The sequence below is a fragment of the Monodon monoceros genome, unplaced genomic scaffold (assembly GCF_005190385.1).
Source record: "Monodon monoceros isolate NGI ecotype Baffin Bay Population unplaced genomic scaffold, NGI_Narwhal_1 Super_Scaffold_2, whole genome shotgun sequence".
In the NCBI taxonomy this organism is placed as follows: Eukaryota; Metazoa; Chordata; class Mammalia; order Artiodactyla; family Monodontidae; genus Monodon; species Monodon monoceros.
This window is the reverse complement of record NW_021703776.1, coordinates 77,511,452-77,536,821: the sequence shown is the minus strand read 5'-3', so window position 1 is coordinate 77,536,821 and position 25,370 is coordinate 77,511,452. Positions and strand designations below refer to the sequence as shown.

The 25,370-nt window shown below is 42.4% G+C and overlaps 1 protein-coding gene across 14 annotated transcripts in view; it reads left to right on the top strand.

Annotated features, from left to right (window-relative positions):
• Positions 1–3,612: 3,612 nt before the first annotated feature.
• The window catches only part of CADPS2 (calcium dependent secretion activator 2), a 499,759-nt gene continuing 478,001 nt past the window's right edge, over positions 3,613–25,370 (top strand). For 9 of the 14 annotated variants that reach the window (XM_029233024.1, XM_029233026.1, XM_029233023.1 and 6 more), the window contains exon 1: positions 3,872–4,378. In XM_029233024.1, the coding sequence (XP_029088857.1) occupies positions 4,034–4,378 (345 nt within the window). In that variant the 5' untranslated portion in view covers positions 3,872–4,033. Of the gene's footprint in view, positions 4,379–25,370 lie in introns of all 14 variants that reach the window. The other 5 variants (XM_029233030.1, XM_029233033.1, XM_029233031.1 and 2 more) reach the window with 2 other exon arrangements.

Here is a 25,370-nt window from a genome sequence, read left to right as displayed (position 1 = left end):
TGAAAGAGTTAATACCTTGCTTTCCGGTCAAATGCACAAATCAATTCTCAACGAGAAAACAGACCACCTATAGCTATTCAGGTCACACACCTGTTTCCTTAAATATCATCGCCAAAACATATTTTATATTCTATTTTATTATTGTGCATCCATCTTTCCCTAGCATTAGAGGTGTTTCATTAAAAAGCAGTATAACTTCAATTTGTTTTTATGCTCACCTTGACGAAAATAAAAATGAATCACTGAATAAATTCAAGTGTATTTTATGTATTTTTGAAATGGTACAGAGCAATCATAGTCTTATGTTGGGCATCATTTACTCAATTATCCCAGAGCATCAACTGAAGTTATAATTACCTGAAAAGGTAATATTTAAGGTAGAAATTTGGCAAGAACATTAGTATAAGCACAAAGTTGAAAATGTTAATTAATAATTATTAGGGCACAGTTAATGTTTAATGATCGGGTTTTCCTTTCAGATCCCTTTTCTTCAAACCATCTCTTTTTGGAGAAGAGGAAGGGAGGGTTCCTCAGAGACACATCATTGGCCCTTTTCTCAGTCTGAAACATGTTTTATGGACCTCATTATCCATATCTGTCTGTAGCTTCAACTACCACCAATATGCTGATGATTCCTTTATCCAGATGTGAGTTAACAGGTTTGCATTTCCAAATGGGTCTAGGAGCACTCTGATAAGCTCCTCATAACTTGATGTTTCTCTATAGCTACATGTCCTCTAGAAGTTCATATTTCTTCTATTCTCAGTCAAGTTACCCTATCCTGGGAATCATATTCTACCCTTGACCCTCTTCTTCAGCTCCTCGTATATGTTCTATTAATTCCTTTGTCCACCTCTTAAGCTTTCTTCCCCCACTCCCACCCCTTGTCCTCATCTTAAATTCAAGCCCTCATTGTTTCCCTCCCAGATTTCCTTAGTAATCTCATTGGTATCTTGCACCTGGTTTCACTGCCCTTACATTGCTCCAGATTGACTCTTCAGAGTTATAGGTCACCTTATGTTGTACCTTACTTAAACCTTTATGTGTATACCCATTTTCTTCAGGACATAGTTTAAATTCCAAAGCATGGCGTACAAGGCCATGGACACCTGCCCACTGTCCTTCTGCTCAAGGCTGAATTTGACTCTGTTCTCTAGCCTCATCTTCCCCATCTTCACATGTAGCCTTTATTTCAGGCATGCCAAGTTTACTTGCAGTTCTCCAAATGTGGCAAACAATTTCATACCTTTGCAAATGTGGTTCCTCTGGTCTATAGTGCCCTCACCCAAAGAGCTATGAATCATTCTTCAAAACATATGTCAAGCATCCTGGAAGCCTCCTCTTACTCTGTCTTGAATAAGCTACTTTTTCTCTGTATAACCATTATCTCCCAGGTTATTAGACCGATCGTCAGATTGCAATACCAATATTTATTTTCTGGGTTTTTTTAGTAAGTGTTTTTCTCATCTGTCATTCTTTAAACTGTAATCTTCTAAAGGTCAGAGACTGTATCTTGTTCTTCTAAATATACCCTGCATAACGTTAACAATGTTACTTTCTTAACCAATGTATGTTTAACTAATGAAATCCTTAAACATTCTCTTTGTTGTTTTGGATATTTCTGTAATTTATGCCCCTTAACCATTTTCATCTTTATAGAGGAAACACTGTATGTATTATTCTACAAATTATTAGATGTTTTCCAGTGGGATTTCCAAGGCTTGGAGAATCTTTGAAAACCATTTTTTAATAGGAAGAGAATAATAAGCTATCACATCAAGCAATTTTAACTAATTAATAAAGGAAGCTGAAAAGATACCTTTCCTTGGCAAGAAAAGGAAGGGCAATAAAGCTGCTGTATATAAATTATACTTTTATGTGCCTAGGAATTAAATTCTTATTTTAAGTATCAGTTTAATAAACATCATACATTTAATATACTGATTTATAATCAAACAAATTGTAATAGTAAAGCTACTATTTGGAAGTAGAGAGGATTCAGTGTGTTGCATCCTTGTTCTATTAGTTGTTCCTTCTGTAGGAAAGAGGATTCCCTAAGTCTCAGGTTCCTTATCTGTACAATGGAACTAACAATAAATGGGATAATGTATGTAAAGGGCTTAGTGCAGTAAAGGGCTTACTTAGGGCTTAGTAAAGGGTACAAAGCATGTAAATGGTAATCATCATTATCATCATCACTACCTTTCTCAAAAGTTTGCTTTGGTGACATTATTCGACAAGCACGTTTACAAAACTTTGCAAAATGTAGAGTGCTATGTATATAACATTAGATACTATAACTTAAATGAATAAGCTTGTTATTTATGGTTTACCTTGCCAAAAAGTGAACAATATTGCCTTTAAATACATCAGTTTTTGAGATTTGTGTTCCTTGGCAGTTGGAGATCAGCCAGCAGTCACGCCCTCAGTGAACACCTTTCATCACCGTGGGCACCTGTAAGGATTGATAAATAGGCAAGTTTCCCCAGGAGTAAATGCTTCTTTGTCTTTCTACATCTTGGGAGACTATGAGTAAATGCAGAAGGAAAGCCTCCCTCATGTGTACCTAACTGCGGAAGTGGCTCGAAAAAGCTACAGCTGCTATTTGGCCACGGGGTAGACGAGCTCAGAGCCGGTAGTTTCACCGGCGGGGTGATATTTGCACTGAGCTTCCATCGCCTCAGTTTGGCCACTGCGCACTGCACCTTATGTTAAATGCACTATTTTCCCTATTTCCTCCTTTGTCCGGATTAAGAATACCGGAAAAAACACAGAAAGAAACTCCTAGGTGGTTCTGGCTTTGGGACTGAGAAATCTGCTAAGACAGGCTTCGGATGCAGCTACGAGACGCCCACTTGAGGCCGGCACCGATAGTGACCAAGTGTGTGTCCCAGGGCGCTGCGGCCTCGTCCAAACGCTAACAGTGCTGGACACCGGGCGTGTGCTAAAAAATCTGCTGAATAAATGTCTACACTGCACAACCTGTCTTGAGTCAACCGCATCCCAACCCAGAAAATAAAGCTATGTGTGAGCTGAAGCAGAGTGCCATTTCGCAGATATAAAACCGGTCTTACTCATGCATCTACAGGAATAAAGACAGTTTAAAAAGAAAGCCTCATGTATTTTGTTTTTGCTTTTCTTTTCAAGAATGTTCCTCTGACTTTTACAATTTGGACTTCAGCATAGCGTCAAACAGCAGCAGAGCAGAGCGAGAGACTTTTTAAAGTCTCTTCTCCACGTTATTTGGCGGTAAACGGCTCTGGCCCCACTTTTCCGTGCTGGGGTTCAACCCTGGGTATCAAATTCGGGTTGGAGACTCACGTTCTGGCTGTTCCGCTCACCCGGGGAGGTGGAGAGGGCCAGCTCTCCTGCCCCACGTCCGCCTGTCCCTCAGGAAGCTTGCGGGAGAAGAGGGGATAGGTGGTGGTGGTGGTGGTGGTGGTGGTGTCACGGCAGTCCAAGCATCCCGGGTGGGCGCACACAGAGCCACTGCGCTCAGCGCTCCGCATCTTTGCAAACTACGCGCTTGACACCCGGGCACTCGGCCAGGGTCGCGGCGGCGCCGGCGGCGCGCGCACGCGCACTCCGCGACCCCGCGCCCGCTCCTCAACCTTCCATTCCACGTGTTGCTTGTTGTAGGCGCCACAGGTTCCCCACCTGCACCCGGGCGCTCGGGCGGCTCCGCCTCGTCCGGCGGACGTTGGAGGACTACGGGGCTGGCGGGGCTCGGGCCAGCCGAGCAGTTCACCAGGCGCTCGGGCTCACCCCCGACGCTAACTCCGCCTATTTAATCCCGGCGGCTCCTCCACCCCCGCCGCTACCAGTCCTCCTCTCGGCTGCCGCCCGCCCCTTTCGCCCTGGTGGTAGGAAACACTTGGGTCTAACTCGACGTGTCCGGAAAGCCTCGGCCAGTTTCCCTTTCGTTCTGCGGCCGCTGCTGCCAGCCGCGCAGCTCCCTCAGACCCGCGGGCGCAGCGGCAGGGGGTGAGGCGCCTGGGGGCCGCGGGCCGAGCGGCGGGGTGCCCCGAGCACTATGCTGGACCCGTCTTCCAGCGAAGAGGAGTCGGACGAGGGGCTGGAAGAGGAGAGCCGCGATGTGCTGGTGGCGGCCGGCAGCTCTCAGCGAGCGCAGCCGGCCCCGGCTCGGGAAGGGCGGCGGGACGCGGCAGGGCGCGCGGGCGGCGGCGGCGGCGGCGCAGCCAGACCCGTGAGCCCGAGCCCCTCGGTGCTCAGCGAGGGGCGAGACGAGCCCGAACGGCTGCTGGACGAGGAGCAGGAGCGGAGGATCCGCCTGCAGCTCTACGTCTTCGTGGTGAGATGCATCGCGTACCCCTTCAACGCCAAGCAGCCCACCGACATGGCCCGGAGGCAGCAGAAGGTGAGTTGCCGGCAGGACCGGGCGTCTCCAGCCCCACTTCTTCCTCCCTGGGCTTTTCTGGGGCGCCTGCCCGTTGTCCTCCTGCAGGACACTGTATTTTTGTTAGTCTTGGAGGGCAAGGGAATCTTTGGACGGAGGACGGTGCTTTAGCCCGCTGGGTATCAGGTGGCAATGGACGCATCTTCTCCCCCGCGGTTGGCAGAAGCTGTCAGCTTGGTCGGGACCGAGACCGACCTGACAGCCCGGCGGTGCGGCCGTTGCACCCGGCCGGCTCGGCCCCGGCCGGGTGAGAACACAGCTCCCATCAACTTTAATTTCGAAGGGTAGTGGTGCATTCCTGTCCGCTTGGCCCTCCTGGAGCTGGGCTTTACCGTGGGTCTGAATGAGTGTGGAATCTGAACACTTCTGTTAGCTAGGGAGAAGTCATTTCTGGGGGAGAAGGTGTAGAAATGTTCCACGAAACAAAGCTAACTGGACAAGTTTTCCTGTATTGCTGTGTAACTAGGACATCAGATCCTAAGGAGGGAAGGTGTGCAGCTTTGGAGAGTTGCTGTGGGTTAGTAATTACCGGTCTCGGCGGGCCTAAGGAAACACGCTCTTAATGAAAAATAAAGGACTGGTTCATAACTACTTCATCACGAAAGCACTTTTGTCCCCATCCCCAAAGAGCTAAAGAGTTTCAGGTGAAATATCTGCCAACTTTAGTTTTAAAACAAGATCCCAGGGTCTAATAGTCTGTAGCAGACGAAAGTGATGACTCAAAATTGCCCGAATTGGGTGAATGTTTTCAATAGAAACTAAGAAATCTTGATAGAATGTTGAACCTAGACGATTCACCAGAAATCTGCACTAGCCCCCTTAGTTTGGGACAGGATGTGGAGACCCAGAGAGATTGTATTGTAATTTGTCCAAAGCATACCTAGTTGCACAGATGTTTATTAGTTTTCTGAACTATTAACTTAAGAATGTGAAGCATTTCTTAGAAATTTGGAGCATTTCTGAATTGACTTGTGAGAAGCTGGTATTTCAGAGTAAATGCAGTCTTCCCATCACCCTCCCACCCCCATTTACCCAACCTCTTAAAACAGGCCTGAACCAAGCAGCTGTTTTGAATTGCTCCATGGGAGTACTTAGGGGATGATTCGCTACAGTTGGTGGCTAATTACACAGATCCTTCAAATGCCTAACCCTCTAGGTAAGTTAGTCACAGAATGCTAGAGCTGGAAAAGACCTTGGGATCCAGGCAGGCCCTTCATTTTGGAGGAGAGAAGGATTTCTGAGTAACATTTTCTATTCCCTAACCAATTGGTATGATTGAAGCCACCATTTGTGAGGTCAGTTTTGAGTGCCCTGTGGAGTTTTTGTGAGCCTTCCATTTTGTTCCTAGGTGAGTACCACACTGTGTTATCCTTTGATTGCATTGGGTTGTATTACAGTCAGTCACCCAGTGCCTCTTAACTCTGTAGGTCAAGAGACTTTCATCTTCAGTAGTCACTCTTAAACTAAGTAAGTTTTTGTGTATGTTGTATGTAGTCATATAAGTTTATGAATATCATCCAGTCTCCAGTTTTAATATTCATATTGCATTTAAGTTTATTTTCGGTGTGTTAAAGTATAAAAATAACGTTTGGTGAAACTAAGAGGCTATTCCTGTCTGGAATATGATCACTGAAGATGCTTTTGCAAAGAGTCGCTTACTGGTAGCTGATTCTTACTGTACATACTTGTTGCGTTTTGTTAATGAAACAAACTCTCACTTGTTCAAATAGGGCAGATTTCTCTGACACTCTTGTTTAAATAGAATGCTTCTCCAGAAATTATTTGAATAGGCAAACAGGTGCATTCACAATACCACTGAGGAGACCATTGTTATAACCTCCTTCAGGCATCACCAAAAATAATTCCAAACTGCAAAAAGGAAGCAAAACATTGCGTATGTTCTGTACAAAAATACTTAAGACTGCTTGGAAATTTCTATTTTCTAAATATTGAGAGCATTAAATGCTGTGAGATGAAGTTTTGTGACTTATTCTTATATTTTAAGGGGGAGGCCCCCAAACAACTTAAGTGTTTCCCTTATTCAAACTTATTCAAAAGGCCCCCCCACTTTTTTCTTTTTCTTTTTTTAACAAGTTGCTTGTTAAAGGGAGCTGGAGCAATTCTTGGCAGTCGGGTTTCCTCCCCGGACAAAATGAAATGGGAATTTAACTGTATTCCTCCGGATTTGATGCACAAGCCAATAATTAATGACAAAAACTTTGTTCTTGAAGTATACAGTTGGGTTATATAAAAGAAGTACCAGGATAATTGCAAAATCACTAATCCATTGTGTATATATATATATATATATATATATATTTTTTTTTTTTTTGCGGTACGCGGGCCTCTCACTGTTGTGGCCTCTCTCGTTGCGGAGCACAGGCTCTGGACGCGCAGGTTCAGCGGCCATGGCTCGCGGACCTAGCCGCTCCGTGGCATGTGGGATTTTCCTGGACTTGGGCACGAACCCATGTCCCCTGCATCGGCAGGCGGACTCCCAACCACTGCACCACCAGGGAAGCCCCCATTGTATATTTTTATCCTGTATCTTCAAGTAGTCAGACATCTAGTAAAAGGATTTAACAGCTTAAATTGTTGTAATTGAAATGCATATTGCTGCTTACTCACTTCTAACTTTAAGAATTTAGAAACTAAGAAATTGAGATTTGAAAGGGTCCTCATCTTATAAATGAAGAAAATTAATCACAGGAAGATAAAAGCCTTATCCTGGCAGTCAAAGCTGTCTCACTAGTAGGGTTGGTGGGTTTCTGTGAACCAACTGAGCTGCACTGTTTTTTGTTTTCCCACTTGGCTAAGATGGCCCACAAAGCTAGTAGGAGGTTGTATCCACGAGTTGAAAAAGCTTAATAGCGTTAAACTCAGTTGACTAAAACATGTCTGTCTTTGCTTTTGGCTGGAAAATTTCAGCTTAGAAGAATAATGGTGGTTAGCTTATGCCAGTCTGATAACTTCAGGCTTTACAGAAAACTCTGGGAGGAGTGTAGACCAGGCACTGACAACGCCTTGTACCGGGTGGTCGCACCACCTAAATGGTTCACACATGCTACCAATGTGGAGTAACAGACAGCCAATGGCAAAAATGACTTCAGCTGTGAATAATGCTTAAGCCTCTGATGCTTATTTACGTTGATTACCTTTGCACCATCAGTTAACAGTGATAATGATGAACCTTGGATGATTCTAGGTCATTGGTTAAAGGTGGGATCAGCGTTGAAACTAGGAAACAACAATGATGCAGTTAAAGCTAATCACTTATTGCTTAATAAAGGCAATTTGTCGAACCTTTGGAAAACATTGAGACGCTGAAGGAAAAATAAAGTCCATGGTGGTTAGAAGGTAGGGAGAATCTGAGAAACATAATGACTACCATAGAAGAGGTTAAGTATGTTCCATAGATGTGGTTTACAGATTGCAGGTCTCAGTTTATAATGATTTCAGGTGTGCATGACTTAAAGTGCTCACAGTTTTGGTTGGCTAGTCTATAGGTTTCTAGTCAGTAGCTGCTTTGTTCATTATTTGTTTTATTAAATTTAGTAAGTCAGATGTTGAAGCCAACTATCTTAAACTAGAAATAATGAAGAGGGAATCAAAAAGACTAAAATGGTATCTAATAACTTAACATGTGATTCATCTACCCTTGTTCTTTGCATTTTCATGTGTCACTGTAATCTCACTAAACTGCCTTAAACCTGCTTATATAATCACTCCCACCACTTTGCATAATTTTCCACACTAAGTTTGAGAAATGTATACAAATAATGTGAAATTGCAGACGGTGGGGAAGTAATCTCCTTTGGTAGAACCGATCAGGAAGAGAGCACTGTGGGGAAATAGCATTGGGTGAAATAATACACAGTGGGTTCTGCACTTGGCGCGTCTGAGTGTTTATACTGCAGTAAAGTGGCCACTTTTATCCCTCTTTGGAAATGGCAGTACTTTCTGTAGCTTAAAAAAAAATGTTCTCACTGCTTAGGTGATCCCCAGGCTCAGAAAAGACAATTTTATGAAAAAATGAGCTAGATTTACAAAGGCCAGGAATCACTTACCTTATGCTAGGGGTCATTGTTCCTTAGTGCTATGTTGTGCCATCTTTGGGGCCTAAGATACGACTGTGGCCTGATGTATTCTCAGCATAGTGCATGATGTATAAGAACCTAGTTAAATGCTTGTTGGATAGGAAGTGTCAGATTTAGTCCCTGTCTCGAGGAATTAGGGAGGTATAGGGTGGAGGGAAGAATATAAAGGCAAAGAGTCAACCTCTCTTCTGTGGAAATTAATGTTCCTAAACATGTTTTGAGACCACCAGGCCTCACCCCACCCTCTGTAAAGAAAGCCATAAAAAGGGTAATACCTGTTGGTATAGAACTAATGACTTCGAAGAGAAGACTGTCCCAATGCCACAACCAAATCCGAGAGACAAGCAGTGTAGAAGCCCCACAGCATGCCTTGCTCTCTTGCTTGCAGGTTTCCAGGAGATGTGGTGATAGTCTAAAATGTCCACCCTCTCAGGGAGTTAGGATAATTCATGCTTTGCTCCTTGCGCTTTGGTACTTTATGGTGCAGAAGGGATGGGTTATGTTGTTGGCTGCTTTTAATATGGAGTACATTGTCCTGTGGGGAGTGAGTTGGAAACCACACATTAGAGTGAAACCTCAGACTGGACTTTATCTCAGAGAAAAAAATGCTGCTTGTTTCAATTGATTCATCTAACCCTCCGCAGGGTGTCTTGAGACCGCGGCACTTAATTTGGTGGAATGAGTTGTGCTAATGAGAACTGAAATGGATTAAGCGATATTGGAGTTCGCTTCTTTCAGAAATGAAATCAGCTGTAATTTTGGTTTATGTCTACTGCTTATAAAGTGAAATAAAATATTGTAATTCTGTGTGTTCCCTCTTTTAAATGGAAGCAGTTCCCTTCATTTCTACACTCACAAGATAAATGGCATAGTTTGTAAAGTCATGAAAGACCTTCAAAACAAAATTAAGAAACCCAATTGTCAGGCTGTTAAGTATGGGAATTCTGAATGGAAAATTCTACCAGTTATTGTTTTCTAGTGAGGCAGGCCTCTTTTGAGTTATTGTGCTACTTTTTATGCATTTCAAATTAGACCTTTCTTTGGCAAAGAGGGTGGGTTGCATAGTCATGTGTTATTGCCATTTCAGTTTTTAGGCCAGGAAAAAAACTAATGATTGTAAATAGAATAGCATTGGAACAAATGATATTGTTCCAAAGCTTTAAGAGTATTCAAGGAGCTAATCATGGAACTGTCCCAAATCTGTAACATGTCACCTTAGGACCAGTGTTTAAGTTACCTAAGAATTTTGATATGATTTCCTATTTTTAAAAAAAAAAAAAAAAGGAAAAAAACCCCTGGGATTCTTATCCTTAGCTGCACATTAGAATCACCTGGAGAGCTTTTAAAAATCAGAGTGAAGTCAGAAAGAGAAAAACAAATATCGTGTATTAACACATATATGTGGAACCTAGAAAAATGGTACAGATGAACCGGTTTGCAGGGCAGAAATAGAGACACCGTTGTAGAGAACAAACGTATGGACACCAAGGGGGGAAAGCGGGGTGGTGGTGGTGGTGGGATAAATTGGGAGATTGGGATTGACGTATATACACTAATATGTATAAAATGGTTAATAAGAACCTGCTGTATAAAAAATAAATCAAAATTCAAAAAAAAATCCCATTATCCAGGTTGTACCCCAGACTAATTAAACCAATCTCAGGGTTAGAGTCGTAAAGCTTCTCAGGTGATACCAGTGTACGATCAGACTTGATAATCCCTGTTTTAAAGGGAAACTACAGGAAAATGACTTAGTTTATGGCTTATTTTCACCTAGGCAAGGTGAAAGTATAATATTTGCAATAATGAGTGAGATTACTGAGTAATTAAACCCATATTACATATTGAGGAAAAGGTAATAGGGGTGCTCTAGGCAAGGAACAAAAAACATCTAAATATTTTAGACTATTGAACCAATACAGTGGGAAGACAGTGCGTATTTAGACTTTTAAAAGGTCTTTAATTTAGTGATATGCTGGAGGCTATTGAACTACATTATCAATTGTGTAATTTATTCATTACAAAACCACGGATAGATCACGGTGTTTGCAACGGGAAATATAGGAGGGTAAGCCTGAGCGTTTACCATTACAAAATGAACTGGGAAGGAGAATCTAGTGAAATCTCAGAGTTGGAGTTGACCCTGAGTAATGCCTAACTGAAGAGTGAATTCCACAATGGTCTGGTCTTACAAGATCATTAGCAGGTGGAATGTTTTTTCAGTGTGTGCAGTAGGAATGCATATGGGTTTTTCAAAAAGTAAACCTTAGAAGTCATTCTCTAGTAATTGTTTTAAGTGAAGTAATTAAAAACTAAGGACTTATCTAAGAGTGTCTTTATTTTTGTGCTATTTCTAAAACTCTAATGTTAGGTTAGACAGTAAGGAAAGCCCCTGATTTCCTCAGATTGCATAATGGGTTAAGTCCTTGGTTTGTATTTGGGAGCCTTCTGCTTTGTAGAGCATCCTTGATGCTTTGCTTTGCTTCCTGAAATTTTATCCCATTGCTTTGTAAACTTTATGGTTTGAATATTTTCATTTTATAACTTTCGAGTTAGGAATGAATTTTTGTGATGAAAATGTTACTGGGGCAAAGGGTATGAATAATTAAAAGGCTATCCTTCTCAGTCTGATAGCTGAGGTGGTATTTAATTTGCTCATTTCTGATTGCTTGGGAGGATGAATGTATATGATCTAATATCCTTTTCCTACTTCTCTATTGAGATTTAGGTGTCACTTATTAATGTGTCCCCGTCCTCAGTATGTTGAAGGTAGCATTCCTTTGTGGAGGGTGTTTCTATAGTCTGCCTTTCTGCCTTTCGTTTCGTTTTTTAGATAGAATTCAGTTGATCTTAAAAACTTATTATTTATATTCTTGGCTAATAAGTTTCCCATCTTGAATTAAAATTTGAATCAAGGAGTTGACTTTTTCCCCCAAATAGCTAAGCAATTCTTGAAGCCTAACTTCTGATTAAGCTCTACTTCAATTACTAAGGTGTTAGACCAAATCATTTATATTCTTTCCTTCATTAATTCATTGATCAAATATTTATTGAGCCCCTAGTATGTGAGTTTAAGCACAAAATGTTCTGAGACTAGAGAATAAAACAAGCAGAAAATTTCTCATGGGATAATGTTCAGTGATGAGACTATTTGTATGTATTTCTCTTTATATCTGTTTCTAGGCTACCTATTCTAATTCATTAATGTACTACTTTTTCCTACTGCTAATACCATAATTATGATCTTACCATATTTTAATATCTGATGGAAATCACTCTTTGGCTTCAGAGGGACTGGGCTTCATTATTTTCTATTCATTCACTGTGTGAGCAAGGCATTTCATGTCTCTGGGCCCTGGGTTTTTCATTTGTAAAATGGGGATAATGACCTCATAGTATTCCTGTTCTGATTAAATGAAGTGATACATATAAAGTGCTTAGTATAGGGCCTGCTGCATGGATGTGCTCCAAATTAGGTGCTATCATTTTTAATTTAATCTTGTTTAGGAAACTATATTTTATTACATTCAGTCTTCTAGGAACATAGCATATCTTTTTTTTTTTTTTTTTTTGCGGTATGCGGGCCTCTCACTGTTGTGGCCTCTCCCGTTGCGGAGCACAGGCTCTGGACGCGCAGGTTCCAGTGGCCATGGCTCATGGGCCCAGCCGCTCTGCAGCATGTGGGATCTTCCCGGACCAGGGCACGAACCCGTGTCCCCTAACTGCAGGCGGACTCCCAACCACTGTGCCACCAGGGAAGCCCAGCATATCTCTTTAGTTAAGCTTCTTATGTCTTTGTGATGTTTTGCATTTTCATTATATAGAACCTTTGCATTTATAAGTGAGGTTATTTTTAAGCATTTTATAATTTTTTTTTTACTGTGACATCCTTCCCTGTTTTATTATGGATAAATGTAAAACTCTGATTTTTGTTACAGATGGTTATATTACAGTGCACTACTGACTAATTAGTACTTTATTCTTCTAGATTTTCTAAGCAGGTGGTTGAATCATCTGATAGTTACAACTTTTGTCTGGTCCAGTAGCTGTACCTCTTTCGTTTCACAGGGCAACTGTCCTAATACGATGTCCAGAAGAGTACGTGTACTTGTTGCCAATACCTTAGGCTTGGTCCAGGCTTTCCTGGGAATGCTTTTGGTATTCTACCAGTGAATATAGTGTTGGTTAGTGTTTTAGGATAATTCTGTTTTTATTACGTTTAAGAGGATAAAATGTCAGGAATGGACTCTGAATGTTATCAGATTTCTTTTCTGCATCAATTGTGGTGATTGACTAGTTTTACTTTACTGATGTGACATATTTCTAGGTTCTTATTAAACCATGTTTGCATTGCTAGGGTAACCCCTATTATACGTGAACTTTTGAAACAATTGACTCATGAAATGAACTACATCCAGAACCTATTTTTGATTTTTTTCCTTTCCCTAGCCTATTAGATTTTTCTTCTTATTCCAGATTCAATTGTGATGATTGCATAATTTCAGAAAACTGGCCATTTCTAGATTTTCATGTATATTAACACAGAGTTGGGCATATTTCTCACTTATTTTCTTAATCTTTAATGTTAGTTTTAAGTCTTCAGATTTTTTCCTTAAAAAAAGAAATTCATGGGAAGACCTTCAAGATGGTGGAGGAGTAAGACGTGGAAATCACCTTCCTCCCCACAAATACATCAGAAATACATCTACATGTGGAACAACTCCTACAGAACACCTACTGAACGCTGGCAGAAGACCTCAGACTTCCCAAAAGGCAAGAAACTCCCCACATACCTGTGTAGGGCAAAAGAAAAAAGAAAAAACAGAGACAAAAGAATAGGGATGGGACCTGCACCTCTGGGAGGGAGCCGTGAAGGAGGAAAGGTTTCCACACACTAGGAAGGCCCTTCACTGGCGGGGGGGGGGGGGGGGGGGGGGGGGGGAAGCTTTGGAGCCACGGAGGAGAGCACAGCAATGGGGGTGCAGAGGGCAAAGCGGAGAGATTCCCGCCCAGAGGATCGGTGCCGACCTGCACTCACCAGCCCGAGAGGCTTGTCTGCTCAGCCGCCGGGGCGGGCGAGGGCTGGGAGTTGAGGCTCGGGCTTCGGAGGTCGGATCCCAGGGAGAGGACTGGGCTTGGCTGCGTGAACACAGCCTGAAGGGGGCTAGTGCGCCGTGGCTACCCGGGAGGGAGTCTGGGAAAAGGTCTGGACTTGTCTAAGAGGCAAGAGACCATTGTTTTGGGTGCGAGAGGAGAGGGGATTCAGAGCACCGCTTAAACGAGGTCCAGAGACGGGCGTGAGCCACGGCTATCAGCATGGACCCCAGAGACGGGCATGAGATGCTAAGGCTGCTGCTGCAGCCACCAAGAAGCCTGTGTACCAGCACAGGTCACTATCCACACCCCGCTTCCGGGGAGCCTGTGCAGCCCGCCACTGCCAGGGTCCCGGGATCCAGGGACAACTTCCGAGGGAGAACGCACTGCGCGCCTCAGGCTGTTGCAACCTCACGCTGGCTTCTGCTGCCTCAAGCTCGCCCCGCATCCGTACCCCTCCCTCTCCCCGGCCTGAGTGAGCCAGAGCCCTCGAATCAGCAGCTCCTTTAACCCCATCCTGTCTGAGCGAAGACCAGACGCCCTCAGGCGACCTACATGCAGGAGCGGGTCCAAATTCAAAGCTGAACCCCGGGAGCTGTGCGAACAAAGAAGAGAAAGGAAAATCTCTCCCAGCAGCCTCAGGAGCAGAGGATTAAAGCTCCACAATCAACTTGATGTACCCTGCATCTCTGGAATACCTGAGTAGACAACGAATCACCTAAAAATTGAGGCAGTGGACTTTGGGAGCAACTGTAGACTTGGGGGTTTGCTTTCTGCATCTAATTTGTTTTTGGTTTTTGTTTATCTTAGTTTAGTATTTAGAGTTTATTATCATTGGTAGATTTGTTTATTGATTTGGTTGCTCTCTTCCTTTTTTTTTAAATATATAGATTATATACTTTTTTCCTTTTTTCTCTTCTTGTGAGTGTGTATATGTATGCTTCTTTGTGTGATTCTGTCTGTATAGCTTTACGTTTACCATTTGTCCTAGAGTTCTGTCTGTCCATTTTTTTTTTTTTTAGTATAGTTTTTAGTGCTGGTTATCATTGTTGGATTTCTTTTTCGGTTTGGTTGCTCTCTCCTTTCTTTCTTTTATTACTTTTAAATTTTTAAAAATTTTAATAACATTATTTTCTTTTCTTTTTTTCTTTTTTTCTCCCTTTTCTTCTGAGCCTGACAGGGCTGACAGGGTGACTGACAGGGCCTTGGTGCTCTGGCTGGGTGTCAGGCCTGTGCCTCTGTGGTGGGAGAACCGAGTTCAGGACTTTGGTCCACCAGAGGCCTCCCAGCTCCACATAATATCAAATGGCTTGAGCTCTCCCAGAGATCACCTTCTCAATGCTAAGACCCAGCTCCCCTCAACGACCAGCAGCCTACAGTGCTGGACACCCTCTGCCAAACAACTAGCAAGGCAGGAACACAATCCCACCCATTAGGCAAGAGGCTGCCTAAAATCATGGTAAGGTCACAGACATCCCAGGACACACCACCAGACGTAGTACTGCCAACCAGAAAGACAAGATCCAGCCTCATCCACCAGAACACAGGCACCAGTCCCCTCTACCAGGAAGCCTGCACAAGCCACTGAACCAACCTTAGCCACTGGGGGCAGACACCAAAAACAATGGGAACTACGAACCTGCAGCCTGCGAAAAGGAGATCCCAAACACAGTAAGTTAAGAAAAATGAGAAGACAGAGAAACACACAGCAGATGAAGGAGCAAGGTAAAAACCCACCAGACCTAACAAATGAAGAGTAAATATGCAGTCTACCTGAAAAAGAATTCAGAGTAATGATAGTAAAGATGATCCAAAATCTTGGAAATAGAATTGAGAAAATATAAGAAACATTTAACAAGGACCTAGAAGAACTAAAGAGCAAACAAACAATGATGAACAACACAATAAATGAAATTAAAAATTCTCCAGAAGGAATCAATAGCAGAATAAATGAAGCAGAAGAATGGATAAGTGACCTGGAAGATAAAATAGTGGAAATAACTACTGCAGAGCAGAATAAAGAAAAAAGAATGAAAAGAATTGAGGACATTCTCAGACCTCTGGGAAGACATTAAATGTACCAACATTCGAATTATAGGGGTCCCAGAAGAAGAGAAAAAGAAAGGGACTGAGAAAATATTGGAGGAGATTATAGTTGAAAACTTCCCTAATATGGGAAATAATCAAGTCCAGGAAGCACAGAGAGAGTCCCATACAGGATAAATCCAAGGATTTATTCTACTCATTCTACGAGGCCGCCATCACCCTGATACCAAAACCAGACAAAGATGTCACAAAAAAAGAAAACTACAGGCCAGTATCACTGATGAACATAGATGCAAAAATCCTAGGAAGTGATGAGTCTGGAGAGGTAGGCATGGGCTAGCTTATGTAAGTTCTTTAGGCCAGGGGAAGATCAGACTTTAAGCAGGGTGGGGAGCTGTTGAGTACTGAGCAGGTTCAAAAAGTGATCTGATTAAGGTTCTAAAACAGTGTGTACCTGAGAAGATCCAGTGCCACTACATGGCACAACTCCAGGGGCCACCATTTACGTGGAATTTAGGGCAACGCCTTAAGCATCGTCCAGCCTTGAGAATAGATTGTCAAGGCAAGAGTGGAAGCCGGAAGACCAATTGAGGGATTGTGGCAATGGTTCCGGTCTGAAGAGGGTGGTAGCCTCAGGGGTAGTGTAGGATATAGGTAGTATTTTCTCACCATTTAAGTTCGTGAATATATTATAAATGGACCATATGGTAATAGTGTTATTTTGAAGATGATAATGTGCTAAATCTATTTATGCTATTAAATAAAACATATTCATGTGGTTAAAAATCGAAGCCTTGCAGAACTTGGCATAAAAAGCTGTCTCGTGTCCCATTTCTCCCCAACCCCAGTTACATTTCCTGAGGGAACCCTTTTCACTCTTCCCTATGTTTTTAACTCTTCTGGCGAATCCTTTGTAAATTGAAATAAGATGCACAAACCATTTTTCGTCCTCCATCCTCCTCAGACTCCAGCCATTACTTCCTGTAGAAGGGGCAGGGTGGGGAGATCAAGCCCACTTACAAGCATCTGGCTCCTTTCTTCTACTTGGAATGTGGTTATTTACCATTATTAGTCTGCTAGTTGACCCCAGTATGTTCTCCCCTCCTTACAAGCCACAGACTTTTTAGTTGGGAGCATGGTTACCTTTTCTCATCTTCTCCCCGCTTTTTTTTTTTTGTTAACCGTGGGACTGGGTGTGCTTGTCTGCAGAGAATGTGGGTCGAGAGCACAGCCCAGGGGGATGTCGACTTTATTTCTCGCACATGTGAACAGGACTGAGTCTGTTCTCACGACGAATTGCACAGGCAATGTCTCTGTTCTTAAAGAATTCAAGAAGACAGGCTACAGGTGGCTGAGATTTTGCTGAGAAGAGCAGAAAGTGAGTCTTGCCAGACTAGGAGCAAGTATGTGGCAGACAAACTGTTGCCCCAAATGGTTCTCCTGATGGCTCTTAACAATATGTAACAATCAGGGTCTGTTGTCTTTTCCAGCTTCTTGTGGCTGGATAGAGCTAAAAGACTAAGTTCAGGCAAGTGGGGTATGAATGGAAGTGCCCTGTGCAAACCTTATAGGCCATTCCTTGAAAAGAGGGGCACATCCTCCCTTTTTCCACTGGCTGGAATCCCCATGTTAGTCATTAGAGCAGCCATTTGGATGAGGACGTGCTTGCTGCCTGTTGAGGAGAGCAGAACAACATGTCTGAAGGAGCCTGGGGCCCTGATAGCTTTGCAGGGGAGAGCTGCCACATGCTCAGGTCTCAGAGAAAATGAACTTCTGTCATGTTTATGCTAATCTTAAGTGATTTTAATTATAATCTGTTATATCCACATCATACCTACACTTAGCTTTTTAATTTACGTAATATACTCACCCCTTTTATTTCTCAGTTTTTCCTCTGTAGACCTTATAGTTGTACTATTTCCGCTATGAGTGTTAATTACCTGATGCTCATTTCCCCTCCTCCTCTTTGCTAAGTTTTCAGCTCTAGCTTCCCTGGCAGCTGTGGGTGGCCATGTGACATACGTTCTGGTGTATGAGACATGAGACAGTCATCTTGTGACTGAGATGCTAAGGGAATTAGAGATGCTGGGTCAGACACACTTGATTCTGAAACCATTGCCAGTCGCCCCTGCATCCAGACATTTCTGTGAGGAAAATACCCTCCCAAGGTTGCTAATCTACTTTATGTTTAAGAATCATTAAGTAAGAATGATTTTTATGCTAAGAATCGTTAAGTTCTCTGCTCTTTGAGTAGTTGCTTCTAGAAATTCAAGGCTATTTAATGGAGTTTACATCATGAAGACTGTTTTTCACTGCAAAACCACATAATGTACTTGGTTGCATTTCTTAAAATTTTATTTTTCTTGGGGTCTTTTTTTTCTTCTTTACCCATCTTGTCTCCCTTCATTGCTTCCTTAAGTTGTCCAAAATTATAAACCGCTGCCTATCAACGGTGATGGTAATAACCCCTAGCAGACATTTTAAAAAGTATGGGGTGTTTTTGATTTTCTCGGTTGATTGGGGGCTTGCCACTGGTATTTAGCGGGTGGGATCCAAGGATTCTAGGAATCCTGGAATGCATGCTGTATTGTCCGTCACACATGGCATTTGAATGCCCTGTTGGACATTTCTGTAGTTAAAGCCGGTTTATAATTATTTGAGCCTAGAGCATAACTGTTCATCTGCAAAATGCAAAGTTTTTTTGTATGGGTTTACTAAGTTATTTTTCTCGTGCGACAACTTCTGGGTAAATTGAAGGAAGATTGAACTTTGTCAGGAACTTTCCTGAGAATTGCTTTTTTTTTTTTTTTTTTTTGCGGTACGCCGGCCTCTCCCTGCTCTGGCCTCTCCCGTTGCGGAGCACAGGCTCCGGATGCGCAGGCTCAGCGGCCATGGCTCACGGGCCCAGTCGCTCCGCGGCATGTGGGATTTTCCCGGACCGGGGCACGAACCCACGTCCCCTGCATCGGCAGGCGGACTCTCAACCACTGCGCCACCAGGGAAGCCCATTGCTCACTATTTTGAAAAATGTCACCAACAGTAATGATGCTTCTGATACTGTGTTACCAATACAAGGTGCTTGTGTCAGCCTTCATTTTCAGTTGTCACATTCTCCTTGATTTTATGGATACATATATAAAAACTTCTTAGCCCTTATTTCAAAATGTCAGTACTCTGTTTTTGATAAATTTCAGTTAAATATCGCCTAACTTCCCTTAAGTTCTGACTTCTTCATTATATAAGACTAGATGCATACATCCACTATCTTGTAGACTAGCCACGCCTAAGCATTTACATACTAATATACATGTTATTTCAGTTACTTTGTTTCTGTTCCCGTTAGGATGTTATATTTTTGAAAACGGGTCTGTGCAGGTAATATACCTAGGGATAAATTTCATTGCTGCATAGCAAAAGGGTTATTCTGTTTTTTGCATTTATAGGGGGTTTGTTAGTTAGGGCCCAGTAGGAGATAGCCTGATCCACTCCAAGGGACGGTTCACAAATGAGAGGGTCAGGCAGGTTTAAGGGAACCAGTGACGGGATGGTGAAGCATTCAAGAGTTGGCTACAGAAGGAAGAGCCCTTACTACCCCTGGGCCTCCAAGAGCGGGAGGAGGGAGCTGTGGTCTGAGCTGGGCGGGAGAAAGGCTGCCTGACAGAGGCTGTGGAGAGTCTAGTCACTGAGACTGTGCATGGCAGGGAGGGAGCAAAGGGCACGACTCTGCTGGCTTTGTCTTCCTTCGCTCCGATTCCTCTGATGCTGGCCCTTCACCAGAAGGGAAACCCAGAGAGAAGCTGGAGAGCAGAATTGCTTGCTGTTCTAAGTCATTAGTCCCCCAAGGCACAGAACAGGGTAGACAACAGGGGGAAAATAGATCTGGAGGGCAGAGGGGAATAGCTAGCACAGGGGATGTCGTGTCTGATTAGGGTTGAGAGTCACTATTCCAAAGGATAGCATTCATCTCTCTCTCTACCTTTCCCCCCTCGTTTAGCCTTCCTCAGGCGTAACACTAATCTGAACTGGTGTTTGGACAGCAGGCTGAGTTGTCATTCTCCCTTCTTAGTTCTTTTGAGTTGGCAACACTTTTTTTTTTTCTTCTTGTTTGAACCTTTGCACATGCACCTTTGTAAGAGAGAGTGTGATAAATTTCCCAAATCCATGCAAGTCTGTAGTTACCTTTATTTTGGTAGAGAAATGGGCTGGCCATAGAAGCCTGGGTTGAAATCATTTTCCCTCAGACCTTTGAAGGCATTGCTTCACAAGTGTTGTTAATGAGAAGTTTGAAGTCTGGTGTTGTTTTTACATGACCCACTTTTTTCCTGTCTCATATGCTTTTACTGTTCTTTATTTTTAGGGGGTTCTAAAATGTTACAACAATCCTTTTGGCTTTTAAAGAATTTGTTGCGCTAGGCACTTATTTACCCTCAATATGGCTATAGGAGTGTGTCTTTCAGCTCCTGGAAATTCTTGTATTTTTGTGAACTTGAAAGGGAGGGAGGCTGGGCGGTAAAGGGTGGTATTTGCTTTTCTTTAGGGTGAGACAGCTTCTTAAAATCATCCTACTGTCTTTATTAGAACATTTAAAGATCTTGGAATGTTCTATTTGGATGAATTTTCTAATCATAATCTTCAGATTGATTGTCATTAACAAACAAGTGTTTTCCTTTCATCTGCCTCTTGGCTTTACTTTAGGAACACAGAGTAATGTAAAATTCAGGAGAATCAAAGGGTATAGCAGTGTATTCATATTATGTGCATATTCCCTATTATGTTATAATTTTCTGTGACTTAGTTTTATGCTTGAGACCCCTGTGCATTAATGAAGCTATTAACTGGAATAAGACCCATAGTTCCTAAAATGACCTTGATATGATGGAATATAAACATCTGGCTGGAGAAAGGAATTTCAAAAGGACCGTGCTTGTTCAGCATTTTGCCTCCAGGCATTAACCAGCAATGGTAAAGGTAAGAATAAAATTAAAGGTTCTCATCTAATTAGTTACCCAACTCTTTTCAATCTGTGTATGTGTATGTGTGACTCCTATGTCCATGAAATTTTATGAGTCTGTTGGGCTATTTAATGTAAAATAGTATAAACTTTCAGTTAAATAAAACCCAGGTAAGTTGAATATTTTAAGCAGTTTTAGGAGGAAACCAATAAGGGAGTAATGAGGGGAATCAATTTGTGAGGTATGTGTTAAGGTCAGAGGGAGACCTGCATTCCATTAGTAACTTTTTAGCAAAAGTTACTTGATTCTTTTTATAGTGCAAGGCCCTCAGGCCCTGCTCTCTGACCATATCAATAGATAATGGCTTCAGTAGGTAGTACCGTCTGTGTCTTTCCCCCACCAAGAGACAAGTGCCTGACAATGAGAACGTTTTAACTTTTTACAAAGCAGCTTCTTTTATTCTCATGAAAGATTGTTCTCTTCAGCAGTATTTGCTTAAATACTGCACTTTTGACTTGGGTTTTTTCCTCACCGAGGACCTTCCTAGGCCCCCAATGTTTTCATTAATTTCAGAATCACTGTATTGCTGTTCAGAGGCCTCTCAGCAGAATAGTCTGTATCTTCACAAAAATATATAGTCTAAAAATGTCAACTATACATAATGTGCCTGAAATATTAATGTTTACCAGGTTCTGAGATGTTCTTCAGAGCATGAAGGTTAAAAAGGGATAAAATGCACGATGGCTTTTAAAAGAAATGAGAAGGATTAAATGACATTTTTAAGTCTTGAAGTTTGAGCTTATCTTATTTCTATTTCTGTATTTGCTCAGAGAATGTAAGCAATCTGCTTAAGGTCATTCAGTTTGTAAATGATGGTGTTTGAGTTCTAACTCAGATCTCTGTGCCTCCAAACCCTTGGATCTTTAATTCAGGTGTCTTTTTAAATTTTTTCTTGCAAGATCAGAACTACTTTGTTGCTGGTATAAGAGCTCTTATGTAAAATTGTTTTATTAGATTATACTGAAGTCAGGAGTATGTGGGTATATTGCAGGACAAATCACATGCCCCTAAAGCATTACTACCTACAATTAAAGCCTGACAGAAGGAAACTTGAGTACTGCGGTCTTCAGCAGTGGCTTTATAAAGGGAGTTAGTTGGGATTGTATGGGAAACTGTTTGAATAGGAAATCTTAAAATGTCAGGACCTCATAATTGGAATTCTGAATTCTCAAACTGTAAAAGAGTCTGTCAAACTGCTAAAGAGGTTATTGATCTTGATCCCAGGTGCCTGCTCTTTGGGCACCTATGCTCAGGGCTTCTTGTTCTGGATCTGGCTAGGGAAAGTTGTCATTTAAAATAGTTCAACCCGGGGCTTCCCTGGTGGCGCAGTGGTTGAGAATCTGCCTGCTAATGCAGGGGACACGGGTTCGAGCCCTGGTCTGGGAGGATCCCACATGCCGTGGAGCAACTAGGCCCGTGAGCCACAACTACTGAGCCTGCGTGTCTGGAGCCTGTGCTCCTCAACAAGAGAGGCCGCGATAGTGAGAGGCCCGCGCACCGCGATGAAGAGTGGCCCCTGCTTGCCACAACTAGAGAAAGCCCTCGCACAGAAACGAAGACCCAATACAGCAAAAATAAAATTAAAAAAAAAAAATAGTTCAACCCAATTTTCTCTTTTACTATTTCAGTTTTTACTATCTTTTTCTCTATTACTCATCAATCTCCAGAATTCTTTATATTCTGAATATAGAAATAGTATGTGCTTATAATAAAGTCCAGAAACATAGAGAAATTGGAGGGAAATACTTATGCTCTAACCAGAGGGTAAGGGCGGTGAGTGCTGAACAATTCATCCTTCTCATTTCCATTTCTGTCTTCCCCTGGTGATTATGCTATAAACACAATTTGGTATCTTGCCTTTTTTTTTTCCCCCACTTAGCACTGTATCCTAAAAATTTTCCTATTCAAAACACTCTTCCTGATACTTTTTAATCTTTGTATACTCTTTCCTCATATATACATATCATAACATTTATGCTATGATGAGCCTCTGAGTATGTCTTATGGGATGAGGGATGGATTTCACATTTCTAGGCTGAGTATAAAGAATGTGCACATATTGAGATTTGTAATATGTATTGAATAATTCTTGAACAAATGTACATACATATGCCTATGAATAGTTTGTAACAAATATACTTATCTCACTGTGTCCTTGCTAACTTTGAACATTGTCTTTAAGTTGGTTTTTTATTTTTTAACAGACATCTGGTCCTTACTGTTGCTCCATAGCTAGACAGCTTTGTATATTTGACACACATGGTATGTTGTTTTACTTTTTAAAATGCTAACTTTAGTTAAAATGCTAACTTTTCACGTGTTTTTTAGCTATCGTTGAGCCCCACACTGTGAAGGCTCTTGAAGCAGGCTAGGAGCCAAGAACTCGTGTTGGTGTGTCTGAAAAGCCTGCAAGTAGAGGTTTGTCTGTCTAAGAAGATTGGCGGCTTGGTGACAGGGAGAGGAGTTTGGTGGCATTTCAGTAGTGTAGGAGAGTATGAATGAAGGTGGTGAACGTAGAGATGGATGATGGAGAAACAAGACAAGGGCTGTAAGAGACTTGTAAGAGATAGAATGAGAAGCAAACAGGGACTGATTGAATGAGGAGGATGTAAAGATGATTCTTAGGATCTTGCTGGTGCCACTTGTGGGATGAGGAACCATTACCAAGATGGGAAACATGAGAAAGATTTGGGTATATTCCAGTGAGGATTATGTTGGCTCTGAACAGAAAGCCTAATAGCTTAAACCACTGGGCTTTATTTATCTCACTTTACAAGACGCACTGGCTGGGATGGTGGCTCAGTGATGCCATCATAATGCAGCCTTCTCCTGTTCGCTGCTGTTCCATCCCTGGCATGCAGCTTTTGCCTTCATGGTTGCAGCTACCTGCAGGTCAGGTATTTGTTCCAGGTAGAAGGAGCTGTGGAGAGACTTTATTCTGGAAAGGAGTGTCCCTCCCCACCTCGACTTCTTTCTGTACCTCATTGCCAAACTATAGCTGCAAATCAGGCTGGGATAGTAGTTTTTTCTTACTGGTCTCTGTGCTGGAGGAAAGCAAAGGAGAAAGGGATTTGGAATGAGAGTTAGTTAAGCCACTGACAGTCTGGTAAGAAGAGGGCAGAATATAAATATAAATTTTGGCCATGTTTGTAGAAGAAGCTTTTATGCAGTGGAAAATAGCATGTAGATTTCAGAAGTTCTCGGGATTCGAGGACAGATGTAGATGCAGTCTACGTTTGCTTCATATTCGGTCTTGTAACTGAAGGACTTCAAATTCCTGTTTCTAGGTTTTTTTCTTCCTGAGGACCACACCCTGTACCTTCCAACTACAAGGCCAGACTCCCCATAACATCCCATCACTCTGGTTCCATTTACTGTTATTTCATCCATTGCCCTCAGAATTCTCTTGGATGTGCTTATAGTGTTAATGGTAGGGTCCTTTGTCCATGTTTGGAATTCGAATTCCAGTCTGTAATTTATCAGATATGACAATAACCACATTTTTCAACCCCTCTCTTTATACCTTTTCTTATCTGAGGAAATGGATTGTTAGGAGTAAATAAATGTATCTACTAACTCACTTCCCATGATTGTTCCCTTCCTGTGTCCCCCTCCACAATTTTGAAAAGAGGCCTAGCGTCCAGGCAGAACACTGCTAAGGAATACTAGTGATACTAATAAGGAAGTGATCCCTCCATGAAATTAGCCCCTTTTTCTAGCATCATGCTTGTTTTCCCATCAGTCTTCCTCTCTTGCAGATGGGGATCAAAGTCACATTTTAAAAAGCTTTCAGACTCCACCACAAACTACTTCCCCTCCAGGGAGAAAGGCTTTTAAGTCATTCAAAGCTTTTATGGGTTATATTTTCATATATAACAAGTCAATAAACATTATCTAATTTTTTTTAGATCTTATGTAAATATAGTGATGTCCCTTTTATACTATGATTTTCAAGGACATGATTCCCTTTTGAATTAAACTAAGTGGTGACTAACAGTTGTAGTGCCGAAGCCGTTTTCTCTGTTCACTGAGGGTTTTCCCCAGGTTCAATTCATCATCCCCTCATACCAAACGGTTATGCAACGCAATATAATCTTAAGTGTTTTTCTATAAAACTTGTTGCTCTCTGCACATACTCGAAGCCAAATTTTCTGCCGTTGTTGATGCATACATTTATCTGCAGTGATAATAAGTGTGAGCCCTGAGGTTGCTCACGGGAGTTCTCAGCCCTCGCATGTGTGGAGCACGCCTTGTTCCAGCACAGCTAAGCAGCGTGGTGGTGTGGGGTGTCTTGTTCGGCGATGTTCTATAGCAAACGAGGGTGGCATCTTTGTCTTGACGCCTTAATGGCTTGAACTTCTCTCCGCTGACTTTTCTGTGCATACATGTCCTCTTCTGACTTTCTGATTATTATATGCTGCGTGCAAGTATGGAGCTGGTGAAAGCAAGACCCTCTTTTCTGGCAGTTCCTAGGACATTGCTTAAGTAGTGCCTGCAGCCTGATTGTGTTGACTGATAGCAGCAGGCTCTCCAGAAGGACGGGGATGGGGTTTTCTACCAGAGTTGTATGCCAGGAGGCACCTCTGGGGCTTTTGCCTTGGGCTGCAGAGAAAATGTTTGCAAAGCACTGAAGCTGGCACACAGTGCATGCCCTCCACCTCTTCCCCTCCCTCCCCCCTCCCACCCCCCTCCCACCCCCCCCCT